The sequence below is a fragment of the Thunnus maccoyii genome, chromosome 6 (genome assembly GCF_910596095.1).
Source record: "Thunnus maccoyii chromosome 6, fThuMac1.1, whole genome shotgun sequence".
Taxonomy (NCBI): Eukaryota; Metazoa; Chordata; class Actinopteri; order Scombriformes; family Scombridae; genus Thunnus; species Thunnus maccoyii.
The window spans coordinates 25,736,194-25,753,786 of record NC_056538.1 but is presented as its reverse complement, the minus strand read 5'-3'; the positions used below and the strand labels follow the sequence as shown (position 1 = coordinate 25,753,786).

General features: G+C 38.5%; 1 protein-coding gene across 9 annotated transcripts in view; it reads right to left on the bottom strand.

Annotated features, from left to right (window-relative positions):
* The window catches only part of nbeab (neurobeachin b), a 205,827-nt gene that overhangs the window by 128,152 nt on the left and 60,082 nt on the right, over positions 1-17,593 (bottom strand). For all 9 annotated transcript variants that reach the window (XM_042414356.1, XM_042414357.1, XM_042414361.1 and 6 more), the window contains exons 6-8: positions 13,257-13,383; positions 10,619-10,738; positions 8,492-8,638 (exon numbers count right to left, since the gene is read on the bottom strand). In XM_042414356.1, coding sequence (XP_042270290.1) covers positions 8,492-8,638; positions 10,619-10,738; positions 13,257-13,383 — 394 coding nt within the window. The remainder of the gene's footprint in view (positions 1-8,491; positions 8,639-10,618; positions 10,739-13,256; positions 13,384-17,593) is intronic.

Here is a 17,593-nt window from a genome sequence, read left to right as displayed (position 1 = left end):
TTTTTTTTTGTATTAGCAACCACACATTTCTAGAGGATTTCAGGAGTCAGGATTTCTTTTTTGACACCAACAAATATGTCACAGTATATCATTGTGTTAAAACTGCATTTTTAGATACATTTCCTATATTGATTAAAGCTGTTATTATTCTGTAATGCTGCAATCAACAACACAAGGCAACAGGATATTTTCTTTTCAGCAATACAAACCATTGTTGACACAATACCGCCACTGCAAGAAGTGAAATTAAGCTGCAATATCATGTTACATTGCTTAAGTAAAGCTAGATTCAAGGTGCAAGAGAATAACACAGCAAGACTAACAGGGAGCATGATTTCATTTCCAATAAATAAGAAATAAAATCTAATAATAATGGATATGTATTCTACAGTGCTAACATTTTAATGATATCTCTCATAGGGAACATATAACATACCAAATTAATATACATGGCTATGATACATATATATTTGTTTCCTCATTTGGTTTCATTTTGTTTTGCTTTGAATGTTTATGCTGGAGCCTTCCCTTTTCATCTCTGTGTAGACATTGTTTGATGAGAATCTTCAAGTTCTACTGCAGAGTACAATGATTAGGAGTAACAGGGGCTGATGAGAAGGATCAAAGTTGCTTTGATATCACAGATAATTGTTTACCTGCATTCATTTAACCCAGCCATTTACTCCATCTTGTTCTGAAGCAATTTCAACTCAAACACAGTCACTGCTGAATTTTCATGAAGATATACTGAAATGGAAAAAAAAAAGGCTGCAAAGAGAGCCTGCCGTGATTGCAGACTTGTACTTAGCACACATTAAGATTTTTATGAATACATAGGTTTCTTTACTATAGAAGTGTTTTTTTTTTCTATTTAAATACACTTTACATTCATGGAACTGGAGCAAATATGAGAAGAGTTTTTTTTTCCCCCAATATGGCTGAAAACACCTTCAAATTAAAGCTGGCAGTCTGCAATTTAGCTTCAAGTTATGCATCACTTCACATCTAAAGCAATCAGACTTGCTAAAACCCTGTGCAAATACTTGTTGAGATCATAATATAGACTCAGTATTTATTTACTGAATTTCAGCTTCACACCAGAGAGATAAAAACTAGAATTAAATTACACCCATCTGAAATACTGTACATCTGTAAATCTTAAAGCAAATCCTATACATAATATGCTTGTAGTGCTGCCATCCCATATAAAGTGCAGGAGATGGTATTTGGGAACTGGAAACATTTAAAGGGATGTTGCAAAAAAGCAGATAGGCAGGCTGGAGTACACGCACAAAAAGTGATATGTATTAACAAAAAGATTTATAGAACAAAGGTAAAAATGAAGATTAAGCCATAGCAACAAACAAATAAAATCTGCAGCCTCACAGCGAGCTGCCACCTACTCTCTTCCGTACTACCTTCAATAAACCACTAACTGACCGTCTCAGGTTACCATAGGGTGAGCTAGACTGATACCACCCTTTCAAAACAAAGAATAACACTGACATCTATTTCTGTTACTGCTGACAATCACAATTTCCTATGGTTACACACACACAGTTATGAGTGCACCAAATTATACAGTATGTCATTTACTACAGAACAGTTTTATCCTTCCTACCTCAACTTGACAGTGCCGAGTGACTCACTACTGAGTGCAGCTAATGATGCACGGCTGTTGCCACCACCACTGGTTAAGCAGACGATCTGCCCTACGATCCTAACTCTCAGAAAGAACAGGAGTGAAGCCCTTCAAAAAAAATATAACGTTGTGAAACACCAAATTCTCAACTGAATCCCATATTGCATTTGTGCAACATGACTGAAATTAGTGATTTTGGCTTAGTGAAAAGGGAGACAATGCTATTCTGTATATTACTGCCTTTGTCGTGAACACTAAATAAATTACACTGGTGAGTTAAGTATCACAATGATGAGATAACTCTTATTAAGGATTAACTGGTGTTTTATAATCTGTATTTTTATGTGTCTTGAGATTACCTTAACGGTCTTTACGGGCTTGTCTTAAGATATCTTCAGGCATTCTGATGACTATGTTAAAGGGAACTGGCAGTTCCATCATTCAGTGGCTTAGTACCACATTCATTATGGCCAGCATAACAAATTGCTGATCAATAACAGACTAGCCTTAATTTACTCAATTAGCTGTTGACAGATGAGCTGAATTAATCGGTCAATGCAGTGTGAGTGGAATATGCTTAATAAGAAAATCAATTCCTCTAATCAGGAGGGTTGAATTATTGATAAATGAGAGAAATGTTTTTCCTTCCCTGTCTGACTCATGGACAGCAAGCAGATGGTGATAAGATAAGCCGAGATGGAAAGTGTTGAAGTAACAGTGAGGAAACAACCATCTGCTCCTTGAGGGACTGTAGATAAATACAGTATATTATGCAACACAAACAAAGAGGGTTCATGCACCTGCCTAAAAGGCATCCAAATCTGGGTTGCTTGTTTTCAGTGGGAGTAAATGGATAAAAGGGGAGCTGACTCAGGCTGTCAATTGTTCAATGGAGAGTGCAGAATTTTAAGTAGGTGGCAACCTTTAGAGGAAACATCCACACACATGTTTAATATTAGTGTCTTTATATGGCATACCTGCTGAAAATATTGCACAACACTACATTATATATATCAGATGGTATCGAAACAGTTTCTGATTTGAACATGGTAAGTTTTCTGATCCCAGATCTTTAGCATCTGGGCTTCAGATTGTACTTTTTTTGATTTAAAAACAAGTTAAAATAAAGTATCTTACATTATTGTATATTGGCTGGTGCTATATCTGTTTTCTGGCAGCATTATTCTAGCCAGAGTTTTACAGGGTAGCTCCAGAAACTGAGAGGGTTGAACTCTAATGGTGTATCTCCCAGTCAAATGATTAAAAAATCATAAGAGGTATTCTGTTCATCCGCTATGATCAGGTCTACACAGCAGCCAGCATGCATCTCATCATATAGTCTCTAACATCCTTCAAAAGTTCCTACTCATGGAACCCAAGTGACAAGAAATAACAAGCTCCAGTGCCCAGCACTTTAGTATGAGCCCTGCCGCTGTGTGAAAATAATGATCTCATGGGTTGTGGCTAACAAACCCAGCAGCATGACAGCATCATTCCACAGGCCAGCCAGCCAGTCTTATAAAAAAAATAGAGCATAGTTGCCTCTTTCCTCTCCCAGAGCTGAAGATTTTCATTGACCAGGGGCATCCCTGTGACTCTCTTGAAGAAACAGGCTCATATCTGACAAGCTGGAGAAACATCCATGCTACCTGAGATCTTGTCTACATGCATAGACTGAAACAACGTAGTCAATAATATAATTATTTCCAATTAATTCATAGTACTAAAACAGATAAAAAAATGAGTTTTAATGAAATACTTATAGATGCTGTTTGAAATTATTCATGTTTTCATTGTATCATTACCACAGCTGAGGAGCTTATGTTTTGTACTGCTTGCTCATTAATGATCAGAACGTCAAAATGCTGTTTATAGATTTCAGTGAAATCTGTTAGGCCATTGGCTAAGGGACAGGTGATCAGTTTTAGTAGCAGATTCATATCTAGGGAAATATCCAGGACTTTTTTCTTGTTGTAAGACATCAGATTTTTGATCAATTTTGCTATTTTCTTACGAATGCACTTACAGTACTTGAATAAAAATCCTGCTCACATATCCCATGATTCTATCATAATGTGCATTTGATGCAGATTTAAAATGTCTACACATTTTCTATTATGGAGCCTTGGTGTTATACACTCTCAATTAGTGAATAACATGTTCTAGTAGTGAATGAGACAAGGCTGTTGCTCTATGGATAGCTTTGAGGCATTTACAGGCAGGCAGCTTTACGGCAAATAAGTCTAAATTTGCATGTAGGCCTGCTTAGTATCTCTGAAATCTTTGACGTCTATGAGCTTGTCATGCAATGTTCTACATCAGACACCGTATTTTTGCATGGTCCATACACAACATTTGTCCTCTCTGACGAGGGAGGACCAGGATTGTGCAGCTCCTCGGTCTCTTCTACAGCAATCTGTGGAGCATATTGGAGAGCAGTGTTGGCACAAATTCAATGGGCTAATCTGTCCTCATGTAGAACACATATGGTAATGATGATAGAGGGCAAAGACAGAAATAACTCCAAGTGCATCATGAGAAAAGACGTAATGTCATGGCTTAATTGTTTTGACTAGTCAGCGCAATGACTAATACTTTGTGTTCAGTGAAGCTGTCACTGGATATTTCCGTGATGGTTGTTACTTTATGACTCTGGACCAGGCTATTTCCCAGAGCTCGAAAGAGATAAGTATTTATCCAACATAAACACAGTGAGAAGGCTATTTATAACTCTTAAATGATGTTTGCTGCTATCCATTCAGAATTATATTCTTCCTCATATGTGGAAAATTGTGAGGCAATTCCCTTGTATGAATCCTTCAGCCTACAATATCCTGGACTTTCCCCAAAGCTTATGAACTTTGCTAAAACAGCAATGATAAATGACAGTGAGATATGACAGTCAGCTGCTGACAGCCTTGATGTTATCTCCGAATGGCTGGGAATGTTTCAAATCAGTCACAGAAATGGCAATATGCACTAGAAGTTGTTTGGTACTTTAAATGAAATAACCAGAAGTCCATCTAGGTTCAGAGTGCAATTTTGCATGCAGCAATATGAAAAGCGCCCCAGGAACCGATTCTTCTAACAGGTCTGTCAGATTTACAGCCATAAATCATAACATGCAGTAGAAATAGTAACCCTAGGCAGCAATAATCTCTACATTTCAACAAACCACAGAAGGTACAGTTACATTAAATACACTATGTGAGCAGGGGGGAAAGTGTGTCAAACATCAAACATGGATGAAAGGACCATGGATCAGAAAATAAATCATACAGCAACTCAGATGTTTTTTACCATGTGCTGAGCTGAGATGAAACAGATATAAGGAATGTCCAATGTACACATTGATGTATGCTGTGATCTGCTGCACTCAGACTCTTCCTGGTTGTTCTCAATTAAAACAGACCGGCCACTTGTTGCCTGGACAGCACAACCATTACAAATATAGACGCAAGCGGTAATGAGTGGCGTCCAAGCAGATTGCGAGCATATGGACACTTGTATCTTATTTAATTGACAAGACGCAAAACTTGATTTTCTTTAAAATAATCCATCGTGGTCAATTGAGGTATATAAATCTACTTTCAGAAACATTTGATGTAGCTTATGACCTTCAGTGAAGACATGTTTCACATGACTACATTTGTTGCTATTTTGATAAAAACTGATTGGCTTGTATAATTGAAATGAACTGATAACTTAAGGTCAGTGAAGTCTGTAGATGATCCTGACTAATTTTTGGGTTGACTGGCCCAGCGGTTTCAGATGAGATGTCAAAAATAGGAAAATTGAGGGGAAAAAAAAAATCGAGGAGAAGACCAGATGCAGATGATTTGAGAGATTAACATGATGAAAGAAGTTTGACTGTAGGCCAAGCCATTTTAGAGATAATTGTGAAAATGTAAACTTGATTATTACAGCGTCACCTTGAGGTCAATGAGTGTCATTATATGTGGATGGAATTTGCAACCCACCTGCCAATTCTGGTGTTTCTAGGTCTTACAGTTTTTGCTGTACACTTTTAGCAAAGATAAATAATAAGAAGAAATTTTCACAGGGTCACAATAGCCAAGCTTTGATTTAATATGACCTCAATAAGCACTTGAAAACATAACACATTCATGAATTGCTACTGTTGGTAAGTAGGAGTTGGCCACCTGGGGATTTGAACACTGGACCTTTGTGTCCTCAGAGAAGGTGACTTACTGATTGTGCCAGTGGGAAGAAATGGTTTCCACACACCTTCTCACAACTTGACGCAATGACATCGCACATGCAAAACTGGGGTATTTAACACAACAGAGTCAAAATGTTGGTTAAAAAATTCTGAAAAAAAAAATCACACATCATTCTGCTGGGTTTGGGTGTATTACCAAATATTTTGGTGCCTTTGAATCCAACACTGAGCAAAAAAGAAAATGTGCATACAGTACAAATTATAGCAAGACAGTGAATATCACTGGGGACTCATGGTTTGACCAATCTGAACACCATTTCAAACACTTCTTATCTAGTATCCAAAGGATGTGTATGTCAATTTTGGTAGCATATGAGTGAAGACTTGTGGACATATAGATGTTAATTGCTTTTGACAGACTTTTGAATTGACCATAGGTTGCTGTGAGGCAAATATTTGTCACACATCAGTGGATGTGCTGAAGAAAATGTCAACTATGTAGGATGTACGGGTGATTTATTTTGATTTTTTGAAGTTTGGAATATGACATGTCTAGAAATTTTGATTTTTTGTAATAAGCCACACCCACTTTAATCAATCATTACCAAATTTTATGCATCGACTAAGTCATGACCGTAGATCATGCAAACCAAATTTTGTATGAATCCATGCAGCCGATTACAAGATATAAACCTTTCACATTTGTGGCGCCCCCTAGTGGCAGAAAATCCCAAGACTGTGTAGCGTTTGTTTGGTTTCGTTACAATGGCTTACACCATTTTGATTTATCAGCGTTTATGTAAACTTGAACTTAAAGACAAAGGTGTAATTTCAAAATGGATTGACGTATCGAAATTTCTTTGATCACATTAGATCAGCGAAGTCCATACATGATCCTGACCAAGTTTCGGGATGATCAGCCCGACAGCTTTCGAGAAAATTGAGAAAAAGTGTTTAAGCAGAAGACCATTGGAGAAAAGATGCAGATGAATTGTGAGATTAAAATGATGAAAGAATTTTGACTCTAAACCAGGCTGTTTGAGATAACTGTTAATTGTAAACTTGATTATTACAGCGCTGCCTTGAGGTCAGTGAGTGTTTAGTAGTGGGTTTAATTTGCAACCCACCTTCCACTTTTGGTGACTTTTCTTATGGTTTTTGCTGCACAAACACTTTTATCGGCGAAAAATAAGAAGAAAGAAGAAGAAGATTAATGAGATCAAAAACAACAGGGCTCCTCCGGCAGTGAGCTTCGCCACTTGGACCCCTAATAAGCAATCAATGGACCTGACAACTCCCTGACCTTCCTCCTCAACTCACCTGGCTGGCTCTGTCATACTCACCATTACCAATACTATTCACAGCTTCATCAATAGTGGGTAATTGTCACCCTGGGACATGCTCTTCATTATTTTAAGAAATCTAGAGGATTGCTCCACTGTGTGTTACCTATCTAATAGAAGGGATAGAACCACAATTAAGGAGGGAAACTGAAAGTCACCAGCTATTAATGAAAAAAACAATGAGATCTCTTGGGAATCTCAAGGCATTCATAGATCTGATCAAATGCAAATGCACAAACATCCATCTCACAAGCGTCAACAGTGCAGGTGTTACAAAGTATGCTCCTGACTTCATGCCACTGACTACTTTTCCTTCTTGCTATAAAAAGCCAAATTTTGGCGTGCCCTGGTAGCCTACTGGTTAAGATGCATTCCACATAACAGTAACGTCCGCAGTTCGATTCAGGCAGTGAACCTTTGTTGCATGTCACCCCCCATCACTCTCTCTCTTTCGTTTCCTGTCAACTCTCTCCACTGTCCCTATAATAAAGGCAATCTCGGAAACCCATCGGCCATCTGTCTGATGACGATTTAGTCTCTAGGGGCAACGGCCAATATTTCAGGGTTTCCAGTGTAGCCAACGGATATCCGGATAATGGATATCAGGGCCAAGAGTTCCTCTTCTGTGCGCCGGTCGTTGTTTACAGTGTGATTAGCCAAAATTTGTCTTAAAAGCAGCTAGAAAGTAAACAGAGCTGGTGTAAAATTGACAGAGATAAGTATCAGAAACACATCCTGCGTTCAGAGGTGATTTGGCAGTGTGTGTCATTCCTCCATTCATGGCACAGTGCAGGGTTTAAAACAGCAGCCCTTTGTGAGCATAAGGTGCAAAACTGAGACATTTAGAGGAAGAGAGAGCAGTCTCTGAATCTGAGGATAAATTGAGGGCACATCCTGTATCTTAATATTATGGGATCCAGAGTAAATAAATAAGTAAAACTAAAAAAAAACATTTTGTCATCATATGATAAATATTCACTGCTGAATCCCTCTCCGGGTAGGTCAGCATCTTTCTATATTAAAAATCTTTTTGGTCTTTGTCAAGAAGCTTAGGAGTGCTACACCTGCTGCAGCTGATATAAGTCAGCTCAGGACTCTGTCCCCCCCAGAGTGCCTGCTGCTTGCCTCCGTGTATTGTGCCATTATTCCCCAGAAGTAGGTAATTTATGCAGCTGTTTATCCGGGAGGAAAAGCATCTCTCCAAGGACGGAGACGCAAGGCAAAAGAACTGCGGCAGGGCAGCACCAGGCATTGATTTCACAGATTGATAGGTTATGCAGGCTGCTTACATGTAATCTAATTTAGTCACCCTCAAGTACATACCTTATAGCCTGGTCCAAGTTGATGAATTGCAAATATCTGTGCGGGATTGAGGGCTTCACTGAACACATAGACGGCTCCTAGCTGCCCGCAGAATACTCTGTTAGCGTCCGCTGTCTCTGAGGATCCAAGGAAGCACTTATCATAACTCTGCAAGAAGGATATAGAGAGACATGTCACATCATTTTATAGTTTTGGACTGAAAAAAAGCAGAACATTACATTAAGAAGTACATTTGATTGTGCAAATGGGATAAATAAAGAAACGCTGGAATACAGAAACAGCTTATGAACACTCTGGTGAAATGTTTTTACACTAAGCCTGCAGGAAAATGTATATTGGCCTGAAAAATTAATGAATGTAAAACAGCATCACCTGTCATGTTGATTCCCTAACTGAAAGACAAAAAAATTTGCCCTGATTTACAAAGATAAGAAAGCTCAATACAACCTCTGGGGAAGTGAGAATATAGCTGTGATTACATTCAGGATATAAGTAAATTGACAACCGCAGCAGATAATTACTTAACAACTGACGGGCAGTGATAATAGAAAAGAAAACCACCAGATTAGTTTATAGAAGATAAAATATTAAACTTGTCTTGATGTGCCCTAATTAAGAAAGTCCAACCTATGTGATTTTTATTTTTCTGATCTGTTCAAAATGTTATACTTTCTTTAAAAATCATGCAATGAATGGTAAATCCAGATAAAAACAAAATACACCTCATTCTGCTAATTTAACAGTTACCTGGATTTTTAGCTCCAGTCTTATCATTTGGCGAGAAAATGGCAACCATATACATGTAGAGAAAAATATCTAAAAAATGGTAACATTCAGACTTTAACCTTTTAGCCTCTATAGCAGAGGAAGATAAGATGAAGAGAAACAGAAATTAACAGATAACACAAATTACTGATGTTTGTATGTACAGTACCAGTCAAAAGTTTGAACACAATTTCTCATTCAAGGGAATGGGAAGGTGTGCACAAACTTTTGCACTGTACACATGTCTACCTACATACATACACAGTTTTTTAATCTTTATTTATGTTACTAAAAATCCATTACATGTAGCTACATTCCAGATGTGAGCACATGACCAGTTATATGACCCTGTTCTCTACGGCACTGAGAAGACAGCAGTTGTTTCAAATAATCCAGATCCATGGGAATGTTAAACTGCAAGGGTGTAGAATATTATCTTGTACTTTGATGTGGTTTTGTGATAATTTTATGCTACTTCATTCTATGCATTTTTTACTTATCCCTCAATTGGTTGAAATGGGCTGATGTAATATAATAATAGATCCTCCTGGTGTGTCTGTGGTATGACTTCTAGTGTCTCTGTAATGCAAATGTTACTGCAGCCATTACAGAGATAAATCGTCCTCATCAGAATAATGCTACATTACGGTGGACTTTCTCTTCAGGGGTAGGAACATTTTTCCACAAAAACGATCCATCACAAACTAAGGTAGGTTTAGTTAATGTGGTGGAATATTTCATGAACCACACTTAGATCTCAAACTGTCGTTTGTGCAATCTCCCCTTGAATACAAAGCTACAGTAGCACACCTTTACAATGTGTCTCACCTGCCTGAAAGTGCAAATTGCTTTTTAAATCAGTCATAAACAGCCATGTGGAACAACTGTTTTCATTCTGGCTTAGAAGTCATTCAAACTTACAAATTTCATACTGTTACACCAGCACACACAATGTTGTCATACATTTTAAATGAGACACCTTCGGTCTAATTGCGTTCACAGTCTCTGTGCATGTATAATCTATACGGTAGCTTCTGAGATTTATGCCATTTTTCATTGTTTACATGAATCTGTTTTCCACATGTGTGATTTTCTCTCTTCCACCCTCTATTGCAACACATCTTTGTGACAAATGGATATTCAAATTAAGAACGTACTTGCAGTCATATTTCTGAGAGAAATCCATGTTGATATGGTAAAACTCATTTTGCTCAATGAACACTGTTGAAGATTTACGTATTTTTTTCCCTCTAACCATTTCCAGCCATGTAAGATGTTGATGTGGCAGCTTCAGTCAGTCGGATGCCGATGAACATCAAAAAACAGGAAAAAAGGGATGACAGGAGGATGATGAGTGCTTACATCATTTGTGTTGACATGCCATGCCATGTCTCCATAAGAAACCAGCTGCCCATTAACATAGCATCGGATTTCACTGTTCCTCCAGCGGCTGTAGATGTGAACTATGCTGATCATGTACCACTGAGGGCGAGAAGAGAGACAGAATGAGTTAATAAGTGAGTTACAGAATACATGAACTATTAAGTGGCTCATTATCTTTCTTTTGTAAGAATGTCTTGACATTTAACGAAATCTGAGAAACTAGAATGGAGTTTGGTTTGAAGAGCAACATGTCCAACATTTCTCATCAGTTGTCCGACGTGTTTCTTTTAAAACGAGGAAATTCAGATGAACCGCAGAGACTAGAACTAAAAAAACCACAGCCATAAGGTTTGCTACCTAATGTTCTTAAATCTGCAGTGGTACATTGTGAATAATAGATCAGAGGAAAGGCTAAGAGAAAGCAAAACAGCTTATTTTTCACTCCCCTCAAAGCCACGTCAAAAACTGGCTGTAATTATACAGAGGTGAAACACTAACTACAGCTAGACAGGACTTGAAAATGTCATGTCAAATAGGTACAAAAATCACACTAAAGGAGACCATACTTGCCCTACTTATGGGCATTTTTATTGATATGTAAACATAAACAGTTTTAAATGAAAATTGCTTATAAAAACATTAACAAGCATTAAAAACATGACCGATACTATGATAATACTCATTCTTCTTAGAATAGCGGCTAAAAAATATTCCATAGTTATTTGCTTCAGAGTTTTAAATTTGAATTGCTTTGCTCATATTTGCTAATGCATAGCCTGTATATACAGTATATTATTTATTCACATCAGTGCACTTTCTAGCTGCATTTTATTTCTTCAAGTTTTCTGTCTTATTCTTGGATTTATCTCACATTCTGCGTTGCTGATGCAGCAGTCATGTCACTGATGTCAGTTCTTTTAATTTAATATAGACGATCTTTCCAAATATTTCTCCTCACTCAGATCTTTTTTGCCTCTTTGAATAGCAAACTTAAAAAGGGAGGGATCGGTTTAACCATGAGTCGAACCTTTGGGATTCAGAGAACAGGGAACCATTGTGCTGGACGGCTTTAGACAATACAGTGGGGTCTTTTGTAGTTATCCAAATAACACATAATCTACCAATACCATAAATAAGTATATTAATATTCTAGAGCAAATGGTAAACATAATAGTCTATTTGTGGACAGCCAAGACATTTGTTGACTGCAACATATTTGACCTTGACTGAAAAGATTTTCTTCTTTCTTTCCCTACCAGAGTGATTGTTACTCATAAACAGAAACAGTTCAGAATGGTAAAAAGCTTGCAGTCATTCATAGTTTCTCAGCTCTCTTCAACTTTTATTTAAAAGAAATCATAGAAAAATGTTATTTGTACACTTCAGTAATATGACTTTTATCTGTTAATTTTCAATTAATGCTATAAAATTAATGTCTTCAAAAAAATCAAACCATAAAAAACATGATCTCCCTGTTCCCAACCTTGTAGCTGCAGACCACTATATCGATGCTATCTGGTACCATAGAACAAAGTAACCCAAAACAATCAAGTTGATCATTCTACTACCACTGAGTAAGTGTTGACAGAAACGCTCACAGCTCTATGCAATATGTTGTCTATCTCTAATGTGACTGCGTGTCCACTGTTTATTGGTTTGACCCAAGAAGGGCACTGTGAGCAGTCTAATGGAATTACAGCCATTCACATACAAAGTAAGGACACTTAAAAAAGGATTCATGGCTAAGGGGAAAAGTGCAAGCTGCCCGGAGGTAATTTAGAACTGCACTTATCCACAGATGTCTGAACCTAAAATCAATTAAAAACTTAATTCAAGATGTTTTGTCTTCTAGGGGCTTCTAAAATACGACACCTGAGCTTTGGCAGTAGGAGTGGGGCGAATCATTGTTCCCAAGTGTTGTGTGAAGGCTCTAATTGTTTGACACATGCTTTGAGCCAGTTTTCCTTCTCTGCAGGGACAGGTACGCTACACTGACATCCCACGCTAAATTAACTTCCTTTTTCTCATCTACATTTACATCCAATTACACCTGTAAGACTCCTCTGGGGGCCTTAAACACGTCAGGTATATGTGTAGACATACAGCTTTGCGATGCCAATAACAGAACAGGTGGTAGGTAGGGAGTCTGTGGTGAATGTACCCAAAAATGCGTGTTTTAAAAGAGCAGTGTAATTTCTGTTTCTTTTGAATGAAATCTTAAGTCTTTATCTTTTTTTTTTTAGCTTAAACCACAATTATGTACTACACTGGCAATCAGTGGTTACTATAATACTGTTCATGTTATTATGAAAGGAGCTACTTTGTATGTCTTGAGAAGAATCCAAAATTTTAATTCAACAGGCTTCAACGATATTTCATTTAACATAGTCTTTACTAAGAATAAATATGAAGCTGAGTTCCTGAAAATACAGTATTAGATAGGTCTTATTAACACAATCATATGTTCCCTATACAGCGGCTGAAATATGTCTGATACTCTTTCATCACTGGTGTTTTACCTGAATAGTGAGTGAACTAACTGTCTGACCTGTGGTTCGGTTCAAGCTTCACCTTATATGACATTGTAAGAATGGTTAAAAACTGAAGCTGCACTTACCTTTCTGGGCTGAAAATCATATTTCACACAGTGCTGGAAACCTTTTCCTTTTGACTTGAGTGATGTCACAATCAGGCAGTTACCCACAAAATGTGCAGAGTACCCTATACCCTTGCTGGTGCGAAAGCTGTAAACAGAAAGATATATATATACCATGAGCTACAAACGTGACAGAGTGGACAAAATTCATGTATCATTTATTACTTATTTACCAAACAGGATAAAATATATTTCTGGAGGAAGGTCTGCATTTTTTGTGCCTTCAAGTATTCCTTTGTATATTTACTCTCTAGCTACCGTAACATACTGCAGATACCGTACAAACCAATAACTGGAGTGAAACTGTGTCCCTCTTTCTGCATAATAAGACTGGGGTCAACATCATTTTTGAATGCCTTATGCTGTGCAGACACAAAGCAATTTGAGCAAGTAATTGCCGGGTAATTCGTAAGATTTAAAGTAAGTAAGTAAGTAAGTAAGTAAATAAATAAGTAAAATTTATTTATATAGCACCTTTCACAGACACCAGTCACAAAGGGTTTCACAGTCAAAATAAATGATAAACAACAGATAAAACACACAGGGGAAAAACAGGCATAAAACACAGGTCAAAACATAAAATACCACATGCTACCTAATTGCCTGTCTGAATAGATGGGTTTTAACTGCTTTTTAAAAGAGTCCACGGAGTCCAGAGATCTTAGACTTATTGGGAGACAATTCCAGAGCTTAGGAGCTGCCGACTGGAAGGCAAAATCTCCCCAAGTATCAAAATGTTTCCGGGGGACTCTTAGAAGACCCTTGTTAGAGGACCTAAGAGTTCAGCTTTGGGTGTGGGAGTGTAGAAAGTCCACGATATAATGGAGAGCCAGGCCATTTGGGCTCTATAAGTGAACAAGATTTTAAAATGAATTCTAAAATGAACAGGAAGCCATTGCAGAGAGGTTAAAATGGGTGTAATGAGTGACTACCTGTTGGATCATGTTAAAAGCCTAGCAGCAGCATTTTGGATAGTCTAAGGAGGATTTATTGACGCAGGTAAAAAGAGAATTACAGTAGTCTAGACGTGATGAGATAAAAGCATGTATTAGTATCTCCATTTCAGCTTTTGACACAACAGACCTGAGTTGGGCTATGTTTCTTAAGTGAAAGAAACACATTTGAGTCAGCGTCCTATTATAAGCATCAAAACTCATGGATTGGTCAAAAATCACACCAACATTACACAGACTATACCAAGAAGATGAGGATAAGGCACCAAGGTGCTGCCTGATCACTGTATGAAGGTTATCAGGAGCAATAATCAAGACTTCAGTTTTATCTGCATTTAACTGCAGGAAATTATTGCCATCCAATACCTAATTGCATTTAGACAGTTGTTCAATACTGACAGTCTATCAAGCCCATAAGATTTGAAGGAAAAGTGTACCTAGACGTCATCAGCTTACAAATGACGGGAGATAATCTGTCCTAGTGGAAGCACAAATATGGAGAATAAAATAGGCCCCAGGATTGATCTATGGGGGACGCCACATGACAAAGCAGTAGTGTCCAACACAAGTTCACCTACAGCAGCTGAGAAAGTCAAATAGAAGGAGAACCACTCCAATGCAGTCTCAATAATGCCAACCAGGTGTTTCAGCCTGTGGATTAATATGTGGTGGTCAAAGTATCAAATGCTACACTAAGGTCCAATAAAACCAAAAGCGAGCACTCTCCAGCATCTGCAGCCATTAGGATATCATTTGAAACCTTAAGGAGAGCTGTTTCAGTAGAGTGTAATTTATGAAAACCGGATTGAAATTTTTCAAACACCCTGTGCAAATCTAGTGTCTGAACTAGTTGCTTGTCATTAACCTTTTCTAAAATTTTGGAGAGGAGAGTTTAGAAATAGGCCTACAGTTCTCTGGCAGGGTGGGGTCCAGGTTTGGATTCTTCAACAAAGGTCGGACAAAAGCCTGCTCAAAATAGCAGGGGACACACCCTGATAAAAGAGCGAGGTTGATAACGTTAACTAAGCAGGAGCCGATGAATTTAAAAACCTTTAAGAACAGAGAGGTTGGTAGGACAGTCTAGTGGGCTTGAAGAGGGTTTAACTTTTCCTAACAAGGCTGTAACATCATTTATAGAGACTGGACAAAAGGAATCCAAGATGGATGGGTTACAGGAACCACTAGTGAGTGGACTGGATGAGGATGAGATGTTTGCCCTAACATTTACAACTTTATCTATAAAATATTTAGGAAAGTTACTGCAGTCACTCGTAGAGAAAATTGGCAAGTGCCCAGAGAGACAATATTGCTTATTGTATCCAACAGGACTTTAGGATTTTTCTTGCTGAAAGATATTAGATAGAGAAATAAGAAGATCTCTCAGTCTTCAGCATGTCATTGTGGGTAGTCATAAGTTCTTTGTGATGCAAACTTTGTACTTTAAGCTTCATGGCTCTCCACAATCCGGTAATCCGACATTTGTGCCTAAAACTCCAGATAGTTTCATTTATCCATGGGGATGAATTTGTGGATGGCATCTTTCTGAGCTTGAGAGGAACACTGAGTAATTGTAAAATGACTGAACTAAAGTCTCCACATTGCTATCCTTTAAAACAATATCGCTGTCAAACATCATAGAGAAATTAACAGCCGCAGCCTCGTTTGTAAAATGGGGGTATCTCATATGTAAAGGAGGCTGAGACTCTAATCTAAAACAAATATCCAACTAAAAACATTTGTGGTCACGGTCAAATAAATCCTTAGAGCCAACAAGTTCATCCATGTCTAAAAATGAGGTCCAAAGTGTGTCCCACTGTGAGTGTAGAGCCAGATACATGTTGCATAAAATGGAAAGACTCAGTGAGAAATTCAGAGGCAATATTACACGTAGTATCAACAATATGAAGATTAAAATCCCCAACCATTAAGATTCTGTCCAGCTTTATAACAGAAGATAAAAGATCAGCGAAATCTGTTAAGAAGGAGCCAATTGGGCCTGGTCGTCAGTAAATTAAAATACAATAAATAGGGTTTAGCTTACCGTCTCTAGACATTTGCAATTCAAAAGAGTAGTGAGACTCAGTGCTTACCATCTGGCATGTAAACTTGTTCCTAAAAACTACAGCACACCCTGTCAGCTGAGGTGTGCTGATATAAGAGCAGTCTGCAGGACAAAGTTTGATTAGATGGGAATAGTCAATATTCTGCTGCCATGTTTCAGTCAGGAACATAAAGTCCATACTTTCCCTGCGAAAAAAATCATTAAGGACAAATGACTTATTTGCAATTTGCATTGATCAGAGCCATCTTGACTGACGAAGGCAGAACAGTAGCAGAGCAGGCAGAGGTGTGAGGCAGCCAGCTCCTAATGCACACACCACAGGAATGAGAGGTCCACCTTTAGATGTGCAGTGTGGACGAGAGGTCCTGTCACTAATAATGGTCTGTGTGGGGGGACAGTACTGTGGGGTGCCAACAAAGACAGAGATGGAGGTTCCAGGGAGCATGTGTGGGATGTAAACAGTCAGTCACATGGAGAGGAATGTACGGTGTGTTGCGGGTTAGCTGCTAGCACTTGGCTACCCAGCCTGTGTTGGGGTGGACTCTGTCAGTCCCGAAGAGGGAGAAACGATCCCAAAACAGATTAAAATTGTCAATCAAACCTATATTGTGAGCTCTGCAGGCGGAGGCTGAGGATTCTGCTGAAATGCCCTGCTCCACGGGCCAGTTTGGGGATAGGACCGGATATAAAACACAACTACTAAAAGTTAAAAAGGCTGTTGAAATCACTATCTAGGATGTCTGGGACCCTGGAAGCAGTGTTTGGCTGCATTGAAAAAACAGACATTATGGAATCCCCAATTATTAATGTGGTCGGAGAGAAGAGGGGACAAGGAGAAGACAGCTGTGAGTTCTCATGGCAGGAAAGTGCACAATCTGTTTCCTCAACGTGTGTTAAAGTCGTCAACTGAGGATGGGGTGTCCGAGCAGGCTAGTGTTGTTGAGGCAGCAATCTCGGACTTGAGAGAGGATTTCCCTACTTCCTCAGAGCACAGAGGATTTCCAGAGCGTCTTATCACAGCCTCTTTCAAGATCTTAAGGCAGGAAGAGGAGGTCATTAAGACAAGGGTCATTGATTTGGCTTCACAGTGGAATGTTGAGCCACCCAAGCTGCAGTGTCAGCAGGTGCAGGTTTTCAGATCAAGACGAGTCGGAACCGCAGAAGTATCGGTTGGGTGGACCGGAGTGTTGTCAGGGTCCCATAGCGGTCGGAGAGGCTTAGGCGAGGTGGTGAGGCAAATCTGTCCGAGTATCTCTTGGGTGATGATTGACGGTTAGGTGTCA